Source organism: Ambystoma mexicanum, chromosome 10 (genome assembly GCF_040938575.1).
Source record: "Ambystoma mexicanum isolate Mex_15411 chromosome 10, UKY_AmexF1_1, whole genome shotgun sequence".
In the NCBI taxonomy this organism is placed as follows: domain Eukaryota; kingdom Metazoa; phylum Chordata; class Amphibia; order Caudata; family Ambystomatidae; genus Ambystoma; species Ambystoma mexicanum.
This window is the reverse complement of record NC_090932.1, coordinates 64,727,854-64,740,094: the sequence shown is the minus strand read 5'-3', so window position 1 is coordinate 64,740,094 and position 12,241 is coordinate 64,727,854. Positions and strand designations below refer to the sequence as shown.

General features: G+C 44.7%; 1 protein-coding gene across 1 annotated transcript in view; it reads right to left on the bottom strand.

The window, feature by feature from the left end:
* The window catches only part of LOC138492812 (mucin-4-like), a 223,544-nt gene that overhangs the window by 65,117 nt on the left and 146,186 nt on the right, over positions 1 to 12,241 (bottom strand). The window contains exons 20-21 of the mRNA XM_069620165.1: positions 8,857 to 8,976; positions 7,255 to 7,374 (exon numbers count right to left, since the gene is read on the bottom strand). Coding sequence (XP_069476266.1) covers positions 7,255 to 7,374; positions 8,857 to 8,976 — 240 coding nt within the window. The remainder of the gene's footprint in view (positions 1 to 7,254; positions 7,375 to 8,856; positions 8,977 to 12,241) is intronic.

Genomic DNA, 12,241 nt, shown 5'->3' with positions numbered 1-12,241 from the left:
TACCCTTCTATTAAGAAATATAAAATACAAAAATATAACACAGATCCTCTGGAATAACACTGCTTGTGACCCTGCTTGTGGCCGAGACCCTGTGGACAGTTGCGGTGGGCCGCATTCATGACAGAACCACAAGTCTAGATCCTCTGGACTAACCCTGCTTGTGACTGAGAACCTGTGGCCAGCTGCGATGGGCCGCATTCATGACCCAACCACAAGTCTAGATCCTCTGGACTAACCCTGCTTGTGAACGAGAACCTGTGGCCAGCTGCGATGGGCCGCATTCATAACCCAACAACAAGTCTAGATCCTCTGGACTAACCCTGCTTGTGACCGAGAACCTTTGCCAAGTTGCGGTGGGCCGCATTCATGACAGAACCACAAGTCTAGATCCTCTGGACTAACCCTGCTTGTGACAAAGAACCTGTGGCCAGCTGCGGTGGGCCGCATTCATGACCCAACCACAAGTCTCGATCCCCTGGACTAACCCTGCTTGTGACCATGTACCTGTGGCCAGCTGCGGTGGGCCGCATTCATGACAGAACCACAAGTCTAGAGTTTTCGAGGGTGAGTGCTGACCAATGGGCCCGTCAGTAATTACCTCTCCTCGTCAACAGCAGTGCTTGTTCCCTTAAAGGTCTTAAATTTTGAACACTTTAATGCTGGGATAATAGACTGCCTGCATCCTTTTGGGAGCATCTAACTGTTCTTACAACCCACCAGTCTGTTCTGTTCTAGCCCTAACTTTTCCTTCCTGAGAAACTCAATATTGCAAAGGTTATACTATATAAATGTTATACTGACCTCAAAACGTCCCATGTGGGTGCTGGAACATGTGTAACATATGAATGAATTACTCATCTGCTTTGTTGTTCCCTTTTTGTATTTAATAAATAATGTATTATATAAGTTTAAGTGTGTAAGTGTTTCATTGGATACTTGTATTTACTGATTTCATTGTACAGCTCACATTACCCCTCTTAAGATAAGCCTGGCTGCTCAGTCACTCTACCAACTTGTGTAGTACAGGCCTATATTAAAAGGTGGGTTACCTAATACCAAGAGATAAGACTTGTGTAATCCCACACCAGTTTCACTGCACTAATTCGTACCTAACAGTTGCTATCCCACTGCATGCTTCTAGGGATTCAATTATCGACTCTCGGAGTAATTGATTGTTTGTGTAGAAGGAATGTCTTTCTTTATATATTATCTACCCATCCTAGCCATGACTTGTTCATATACATTCAGCCCCTCACCTTCCTGAGCTTCCAGTATGCGAGGACGTTTTCTACATACCTCCTGCCATTCCGATCCGAAATCGTGCATGAATATAGCTTTTTTCCTTGCAGCCGATAGTCTGATTCCATAGATTGCCTGAAGATATGCGTCGAATTTGGCTTTTTATCTTCTCTAGGGCATGGGTGGTTGATCTGGACTTTGCAAAAATGTGGGTGGAGGGTTTAAGTGTTGCATTTTATTTTTTGCTTGTGGTATACTGTTAGGTTAAACTCACTGCCCATTTATTGAGGTTGTATACATTCAGATGTGTCTCCTCCTTTGTGTAGATCTGTTTATTCCTCTATGGTGCACATTATTGTACTGCACTTCAGTTTTCATTGTTTTTTTCTTTTTTTTTGTTTAAGTCGTGCACCCACTGCTGTGTTAATCGTTGACAGAGGGTCTCCTGCAAAGTACAGGGGATGGCTTCAGTGGTTTCTGAGTAATAGGGCATAGTGCGTAAAGGAGCAGTTGCATTTGTTTGAGGTGCTTTCCTCAAATGTCCTTGTGCTGTCCTCTCACTCTATCAACTTTCAGGTCGGTTATGCTTCATAAGGTGTGTTTTTGCACTTGTGTAGAAGAGTTATTTCAAAGCCCTTTAATTATATTTAAGGACGTACCTTGTCTTGTCTATACTCATGAGAGAGTCCTACATTTTAGAGTTCCATGTGTTGGGTTTCAGGGTCGGAGGACTCTTTACTGAGCGGATTCTAAATCAAGGGCTTGGCGTTGCCATCTGAAGCTGGTAAAGCTCATTGCCAACTGTTATATGCTAGATATTTCCAAATATACCAAGGAGCCAGTAGGTGCAATTCTTCTTTATGGGTTATTGTTCCATATGCATCCCAGTAAACTGCCAGAGCCCTCCTCCTCTCTCAACCAGCTCTCCTCCTCTTTCTCTAGCATTCTAGAGCCCACCTCTGCAAGAGCTGGATCCAGTGCATGCCTTCTACATCCCAGTGAACACAATAATAGAGTTCTTAGGTATTTGAAAATGTAGTCCCCTGTTTTCAGAATGATTTTAATAGAAATTTCTGAATTTGATATGGATATATCTTGTTATATTTTGTACAGACACAATGGGACTTTGGTTTGCTGTACTTCATAGCACTACAATAATATTTTGCATAATGCACCAAAGAGATACCTTCATAAACATGAAAACACAATGGGCCTCATTAGGACCCTGGCGGAGAGGGTGTTACGCCAGCGTAGTGCATGGCGTACCTCTCCGCCATACTACGAGTTCCCGTAGCGCCATGGCGGCCTTTTCCGCCTGGTTTTACCAGGCGGAGAAAACCATGGCGCTACGGGACCTCGTTGTTAATTACGCCACCGTATTTTACGGTGGCGTAATTAACTCCTTCCCCACTCCCATTATACCCTATGGGGCAAAAATGGGAATGGGGAAGGGCAGAATGGGGATTGGGGATTTACCGCTCCGCCGAGGTCGGAATGGGGCGGTAAATCCGCCAACCCCCATGGCGCTATCGGCGGCTTTCCGCCATGCTTCGCGGTGCATTTAGCACCGCGAAGTCCGCCTGGGTCCTAATGAGGCCCAATATGAAGAAAAATGAATAAATAAAGGATGTATTCCCCCTGAAGAATGTCCATCACAAATGAGCAAAAGGGACAGAAACATACAATATAGATTATTGTGCAGCCAGTATGCATATGTAGACAAGAAACTACCTATGCTAGATTTTCCATATGGTCCTTTGACTTGTTTTTGTGCATAAATTGTGTGTAAACAATGTTGAAGTTATTTTTTATATAAAACAATATTCTGTAGATTGTGTTCATCAGAGTTTAATAATAGTGGATAAAGATTTGTGTATTTCCAGATCGATAGTATTTTTGATGAGGTGACAGCATAGACTACTGCACATTCAGTTAGTATAGATATACTAGACACCACATCTAGACAGACAGTGCTTTCGCATGGTCCTTGAAATTTTACTTTTGTGTATAAACTGTATATGCAGTGTGTAAACCCTTCTGAAGCTATTTTTGCACATTGGCATGATACAATATTGTGTGGATTTTATTCATTAGAGTCTAATAAATATGGATTCAGAATTTTGTATTTCCATATAGATTGTAAAGAACTGGAGAAATGTTAAATATGGGATTATTTTGTAGCTTGCTTTTTAGCGATATATTTAAAATGGCACAAACATCCTTATCAGATTAATATTCCTCGTTTTTTTTTTTTTGGAGTAATGATATAGTAGTTTGTGCTAGTAACCTGGAGGAACAATAGGCCAGTATCCCTCTGAGTAGAAATTACGGTAACCAGTGATTATGTTGCAGAAAAAAATCAAGAGAGAATAATGGAAGGGGTAAAAATAATACATTAAAAAAAGAGGTTAAAAAACAACAACAGGTTGAAAAAATAATGAAATGTAGCCAATATTGCAGTATTGCAGGTTTGATCTATATGTGAAAAAAGAAAAAGAAAGGGTACAGTAAGAAAGTATAGGAGGGATTAAGGAAGGATTCATGGGTTGTTGAGGGAGAGAAGCGGGCCAGGGGGTATACCCCCTTTAATAGGTACTTTTAGGTAAAGTGTAGGTGGAATGTATGTTAGGTTAGGTAGATTTAAAAAACAACTGTAGAAACCTTTGATGAAATGGTAACGTATTAATACAAAATCCACTTGATGGCATTGTGAGACTAAGGGCCTCTTTACACAGTAGGTGATAAGGGTTTACCGGTACCGGTAAATCCTTACCGCCTTACTACGAGGTCCCTTTGCGGGTTGGGGAATTTAACGCCTGCTTTTTGCAGGCGTTAAAAACCAAACCGCAAATGGACCAGTGGAGCTAATTACGGTACCGCAATTTGCGGTACCGTAATTAGCGCCTTCCCCATTCCCATAGAGCCCTATGGGGCAAAAATAGGAATGGGGAAGGGCGATGGTGGAAGGGGGAATTACCGCCCCGCCAACCTTGCAATGGGGCGGTAATTCCCCTTTCCACCAAGGCGGTGCCAGTATTTTACCGGCATGAACCATGGCGCTAATACCGTGTAATGAGGCCCTAAGTGTATGTAGTTATATGGTGCAGTGAAAAGGCTCTAGCGATAATAGTTTAACCTTTATTTATGGCTAGTTAAAAAGGGACCAAGTGGTTTTCTCAGCGTAAAAATCATATATAACCGAAATTACAACTTCATGAAGTGCCAGGCTCAGATACTCATACGGAGTGATGCTGTCCTGAAAAAAGAGTGACCCTTTGCCCAACATTGCAAAGTATGGCACACCCCCCTCCACCTCAGATCCTGGCCTAAGACTACTGAGCAAGTCCAGCTCTCTCCCAGAGGCCCACATATAAGATATCTCGATAACTTTAAACACTTCAACGGTAACAATGCTGTGTAATTGAACAGGCATAAGCCTTGACCGCCACTCTGTGCTGACACCCCTAGTAACAGTGCTCATACATGCTTTGTGGTCCGCAGATGATGGACCCTCCCAATGGAACACACAATCACCATCCGGATGCTCAGAAAAGAAGCTGATACTAGCAAAGTGTCACCTAAAATGCAAAATCTCAGTGTCCGCCTTATTCTTGGACTGAAGCATAGCAATCAAATTATGCCGGCAATGATGGTCCTTCAGTAACTTCTGCTAAAGCAATGCTAACAAGGCCAGATCTTGTGCCTAACTTAGAGGTCTCCTCATCATACTTTCCCTGGGGCCTTGGGCCAAAATACCTTCAACTCTCTCTTCCTAAATATCTTCCTTCTCGAGCTCTTCGCTCATCCGCCTCCAACTCCCTCAGGGTCAGCCGCTTCTCCAAACAACGAGTTGGGGGCAGATCTCTTTCCACTGCAGGGGCCTCCCTCTGGAACAGCCTTCCTACCTCCCTGAAACTTGAGGAGAACCACCTCCGGTTCCGGAAGCACCTCAAAACCTTCCTCTTTGCCTGCGCTTTCTCTCCCCCTCTCCCCTGCTAATACTACTGAAACTGCACTGAATCTGCAACTGGGCCATTCACCGTTCTCGGCCCAGCCACTCTCTCCTGCACTGCCTCCACGGCAACCCCTGAACTACGGGACTGTGTCTGTATCCATACAGCCCCCCTTCCCAGCACTTGTCTGCACTTACCTCGCACTTGCCACCAGCTGGCCCTTGTTATTTATCCTGTATGCTGTATGCTAATAACCCTGTACTGCACTTTCCCCTCTCCCTTTCCCCCATGCACTTTTCCCTTCCCCTCTACCCTTGCACTTGCGCGAGCTGAATGACACCTGGCATAGTAAGATCGTTGTCTGTCTCCCCTTGTTCCCCCGCCTGCCTCGTCGCGCCTTGAAACACTTGTGTATAGGCGCGTTACAAATGCCTTATCATATCATATCATATCATCATCTCACAAGGACACCTGCCTTGCAGAGACCTTAGGTCTATCCACGCGAACCTGATACGCTCTAGAACATGCATCCATCACAAAGAACCAGAGGTCGCCCACCTTCATTTTAGATTCTCCTCTTCTGCCTGTCTCGTGTCCATGATCTTGATTAGAGCTTGATCCCCAACGCCCTGCATTACTGACCGACTAAAGATTCCCCATTTGCTGATTGCCTCTGTTCTGTGGATCTGTGGCCTAAAATTAGCCCCAACACTGCAACACATCTATTAGACGTGGTCCACGTCAGCTCTCCAGAGCTAAACCTTTGACACTGATCGGACGTGGGCCAAACAAAAAGGTGATGGCTGGAAGGTTTTCAATTAATCATAACCACAGGCATAGCTCTTGGAAACCTCCAGATCATCGTTTTTCAGCCTGCCAAGCCATTACTGAAGTGGAAAGACATACGCAAATCAGGATTGGTCCTACCCCAAAAGTGGCAGCCCAGCCCGAACTTCTAGGTCACATCCACAAGCATCCCTAGACATGTTTCAGCCTTGTTGGGCATCATCAGTGAGGAGTAGCTTGGGTGTCTAGGCCGGGCAGACCATGTGACAATGGATTTTAAGATGAGCTGTGAGCCTAAGAGGTTTGCCAACTAAAACACTGCTTTGACAAAAGCGAGATATACCACGTTGTCCAGTAGGGTTGACCTACACTCTTAACCTTTCCCCTTCTCGATGCATGCTTAAAAAAAATACAATTAAAAACAGAAGGCAGGTAGAATGGTGTAGTTAAAGAGAATGCAGTGGAGCACTGAATGAGGTACAGGTACAGTACTATACCAGCCACGTCATTCAGACGCCACATACCTCTATGTCTATACTTACCTGGGGAAAAGAAAGGTAAATATATGGACATTTACTTTAGTATTTTACCAAACTTGTGGCAAGCTGATTGGCAATCGAAAGTCCCTTTCTTGCACAAAAAACAAACCATGGAACATATTCCTCAAGTTGGCAAATGTTTTCATGAAAGGTGTCGACATATTTCTTTTTTATTTTAAGGCGCTTTTTACAGTTGGAGCAATACTGCTGTGAGGCCAGCTTAAGCCATAGCACACTGTTTTATTTCTGATGTTACAGCATCTATGTACAAGTAATTGAACCCAGTGAACTGATTAAGGTGACAGTGTTCCTGTTTCCTTGAAGTTTCAGGAATGGGACTTCAGGCGTATCTCTCCGGGTTTAAAGTTTTTCTCATCTGCAGAGGATCGGGAGGATAGCTCAGGGGCAATGTGCTCGCCGTGGAGGTAGGACGATGCAGAGACACACAGGTTCGATCCCGGGTCCGCGCTTAGAAACCTCTGGGTATTAAGTGTGTTATAAATAACCAATTATAAATGATTATTAATATTAGCTCACACAGAAAACGTTGCTTTGACTAACTTTAGTGAAGATGGACCATGACATGTTGATACTCGCAAGGAATATGTGCTATCGGTCATGCTTGCATGTCTAGTTCATACGGAAGAGGCAAGGATAGGACATACTCATTTGATATTGAGACACAGCAGAGGCAGACAACACCTGATACAAGCAACGGGGAACCAGTGTGGACTTACCTTGGAATCCAGGTTTGCAGCTGCACATGTAACTTCCCTGGGTGTTGGTGCAGACGGCAGTTTGGCTGCACAGGTTGGGCCTGCTGCACTCGTCCTCATCATCACAGGATGTTCCGTTGCCTAATGAAAGTCAAGAGAACATTGCGTCGAAGTCATTGTGAACTGATCTACCATGGCAAAGCAAGTCTCACACATGTTTGTACATTTTGAAACACTATTTGGACATGTGCATTGTTACGGGAATTCTCCAATCTGCGCTGTCAAAATAAAGATGGGTGCTGTGATACATGGCTTTACAGGTTTTGCATCCTTGGGGGTAAACACTATAGAATGGAGAATTTTGGAAATTGGTCCCCAGAATGCAATGCTTGGATGTGAGGTGTTGACTGTATGGTGAAGCGGCAACATACCTGGAGGCGATGGAGCAGAACATTCCCAAAGCCTGACATGCATGCACGATTGTGGGCTCCTCACAATATGCATCTGGTGAATGATTGATGATCTGTGCATTGCACACAAGCACACAGTGGAGATGTGAAATGAAATGATGGCCGCTGCCACTCATCCACTGATTTCCACAGCTTGAGCTTGTTTATTTCAGGTGTATTACCAAGGCACAAATTATGGAAATGATGCAATCCCACGGGAATTGGAAAACTCAGAAGTGGGTTGCCTTGACATAATCACATCCTAAACTGATTTGTGTTGATCTATAAGATAGCTCCAATTGTATGTAAATAAAACCTGTAGTCTTTGGAGCAGTAGCAGCATTCTGAGTGGTCCCATTTATTGAGGGGCCAGCCGGAATGGGGTGGACAGTATGAAGCAGCTATCAATGTGCAAAAGCTTCAGGCATATTCAGAGGCCAACTTGTATATTTCAACTTCAGAGAAGGTCTAATTCCTGCACAAAGATGGGTGAGTGGCTTGTACAGGGGTGTTGCTATGTCTGGAAAAGATCCGGGGCTACGCTAATGTTGGGAATGTCAGTACTCGGTCTAGATAGACCTTTGCTAGCCCCTGAGCTTCTATCCGGGGCTACAACCAAAATACCCTGGCTATAGAGCCCCCCCAACTCCCAGCCACGCTCCTGGGGTTGTGAATGGCTTAGCAGTGACAAGGTTGCAGATTCAGTAGTAGTCAGCAGACTTGGGAAGCACATGTGGCGTCCAAAGTCCTCAGCAGCAAATTAAGGCACCTGTTTGCACTTTCCTCAAGGCCAAGGGAATGACATGAATAGACAAGTGCCGCAGGTGGCACCAGCACAGCTGGGCCATGCTGCCCCAATAAGAAGGAAATGGTGCCCAATATTGTGTGGGGTGGATTCTGTCCCTGTGCCCCTCCGTATCCTGTACTATGGCTACGTAAGTCAAACATAAGATGTGCAGTAACTATGTGCATGGGTGACTGTGTGTGTGTGTGTGTGTGTGTTTGAGGAGAGATAACTCTTGCATATACACATTCTAAACCGAACGGTGTGCACACACTAATTGTAATCTTGGTTTGAAAAGCCATAATAAAATATCATAAATAACATTTATAATCCCGTGTGCACTAATACAGGACAGTGTCAGGAAAACAGAGAGAGTCCTGCTTGAGTTACCTTGGTATCCCGGGTTACACGCGCAGGTGTAACTACCAGCGGTGTTCGTGCACGTCGCATAGCTACTGCAGAGTGTTGTACTATTGCACTCATTCACATCAACGCAGGAAAATCCATCACCTAGCAAGGTACAAGAAAAGCATTCAGACCTTGGCATAAAAAAAGGACACAATTCTGGGGTCAGTAACATTGGGGTCTCCACGTGTTATGGGCTGTAAGTCCCATCAGCCCCACCTAGCATGACCAATGGTGAGGGATCATATACATCATTGTCCAACTCATCTAGAGGGCCACAGGTTGCAGACCCCCTGCTGTAGGTTTTCCCTGCAAAAATGTACCACGTGGCCTACAAATAAAAACATGGCTCATTGATCTGTCACCTGGCAGCATTGGTACAACCGGACACACATGCAATCTACACGCCGGATTATATAGAACACACACTTTTGGAGGCATTTAAGACCTGGGATCACTCAGGAGGTGTTCAGGGAGAAAAGCTTTGCAGGTGGACTTGTAAGTAACATGGTTTTCAATCATTACAAGGTGATTGCATATGTTGCATTTTGAATTCACTTATTTACTATCATATTTACAATAAAACAAAACAAACTAACTGGCCCGGTAAAGAGCATAGTGTATTGTGGATACATGTTGAAAATATATACCTGTCCCTATTTTACTGGGCCTTTTAAAGCAAACAATCTTTCAGTGAATTATTATTAGTGGGTTATTAATAGAAAATGGAGAGACAAAGCACACTCAGCTTGTGCTTGCTCGTGATGCAAAGGGCTCAAGGGAAAATTGGTTGGAAAACTTATGGGCAACTCGAGCATGTGGTCAGGAGACATTAGAGAATTGAACAGCCGGATTATGGAGGATCTGCTTGAATACCTCTTCTTTAAGCAGCTAGAGGCCCAGACATAACAACTCCAGGGGCTCATACGAAAACCAAGAGGGATAACAAATTAGGAACAAGTATCGCTAGATACATCCTGCGCAAGATGTAATTTGGTGTCAAGACCTTTAATTAAATGATAACATCCTTAATATTGGGGACCAATCTCTAAGCACAGGACTGGGATTGCTTTGTGTTGTCTTTCTTAGAATGCACACGCGTTTCCCCTGAGCTATGCTCTCAGCTATGGATGGACGGGTCAGCACTAGTCCTGCGCCATAGTCGCAATGGCTATGAGTCCTAAACAACTAATGATCTTGTCCAGGAGACCTGGAGAAGACTGAGGGAAAGAATCTAAACAAATGCAAAGTTTGAAAAACCTATAAAGACATGTGAGTGCCAATACTGAGATTTTGGTGGAGTCCAGCCGGGGATGGCAAAACATGTTTGGATAACCCTGGAATCAGTGGCCAATCTGGGGACCGGATATCCGGCCTTAGCCCCTCACAGCACCTTTTACCACCGAAATCGTTTTTGTCAACTATTTATCTCATGATCAATAGCACCCATTGGGTATTTCTGGAGCTCTGAATATGTCCATAGACACTGCATTGAAGTGACTCCGGCTTGAGCGATCTTTGCCCAACAACAAAATGAGAGAGATTGTTGTCCTGTCAATCAGAGGACCTCTCAGCCGATAATAATACTTGCTCTCATGCGGAGTAATTTTATCCACCCAAGCCTTTTTCAACACAAGCAAACCCGGATCTGGTATGAGCATGTGACTACTTCTATAGGCATTTCATGCAAATTGACCCACTTTGGTGTTTTGGTCCCCTAAATAGCTTCCCATTGATCCAAACCAAGCAGCACCTAACAGGGCACCCTGAAAGCAAAGCACTTCCAGACCTCTGTACCATTAGTTTCCAGACCAAAAGGACCTCCACTAAAACATAGTGGCCTTAGACATGGTGAGTCTGCTTGTTCAACATGTTTGCCTCGTATCTGGTCTGTCCCGTGTTAGGCAGAATCATGTGCCTTACACTTTGGGAACACTACACACAATTAAGACTACAAGTGTAAGTACAATTTCACCTTTGGTACAAGCCTGTACTACACCATTATGTGGTAGCAGTGGCTGAGCAGCCAGACTTATCTCAAGAGTAAAGTGAGCAGTACAAGAGATTACACAAAGGACACCAATCACTATGGTTCAAACAAACACTGATTCAAGGTTTCTGAGTAAAAGAATATATATTTATTTACACCATCATTTATAAAACAGTTCACTATCACAAAGCAGCAGAAAATCACAATCTTGATATACTACAACAACACCCAATCAATTCTGGACAAGTTAAGCTCAAAATGAAGTGTGACCATAATGGCACTCCAAAAGACAAGGTTATCCAAAATCAATAGCACCAACAAGTTATAGGCAGGGCAATCTAGAAAAGGCTACTACAACTAGGATTCAAGTCAATAGGTCTGGGCCAATGTTAAGGAGTCAGAGTCTTTGCAGAGGATCACACTTCAAAGTAGTTCACGGTTAAGTCTTTGCCAAGAGTTTCAAACGAAGTTGGTCGGAGGAAAAGTTACTTAAAGGAGATGAGAAGGACAAGCCTTTGGAGAGGCAAAAGATTTCCTGCGCTTTCACTGCGGTCGGACGGAACGAATGACCGAATTTGCACAGTACCTTTAAAGAAGAAGAATGCTGTAGCTGAATCAGTTGTTCCTGGCAGTTCCTGCAGGCTCGGGGTTCCTGAAGCTTCCGTTGTGGTGACAAGAAGGAGGACGGCTGAGGGGTCCTGCACTGCCCAGGGAAGTAGCCAGCAGCGGAGCAAAACGACGAATAAAAGGTGTGCTCCTTAATACCCAAACTGGTTCTGTTCCCACTGGCTTTCCGATCTACTGCAGCGATGCATCGTAAATTCGACCAGGATGAGGACCAGTGTCTGGTGTTTGGCGTGCTGGTTGTCCCCACCAAGCTCAAGGGAAGAAGATTCCTTGCAGATCTCCTCTGTCGTCGAAGTTTCAGGCGATTCGGACCTGCAGCAGGGCTTCACCGGGTGTCCAGTAGTTGCAGCAGTCATCTTCCTTCAGCTTCTATTTGGTTCTCTCGATCCAGTGGCGATTCTGCCTTCCAGTCCCGGAGACAGGCTTTTTATGCACCAAATCCCCCATTCACACAGCCTGGCTGTCAATCACACAGCAGGGTGGGTGTCCTGGCAGGGCAGCTACCTAGCCAATCAAACAAGAATGTGACTTGGGTCTCCAAGGAGACCCTGTGCAGGTGGCCTCAAACCCCTCCCTCACATCCTGTCCACCCAGACACTCAGGCGCCTAAGGAGGTCTTCTGTGCAGAAGCCCGCCAAAGGGACGGTGAACGAAGGAACCAAACCTGGTTTGGCGCACAGAGTAAAACACTAGAAAGACCTTTACAAAAAGATATGGCAAAGAAACTCGACCCGAACCAGGTTAAAATAAAAG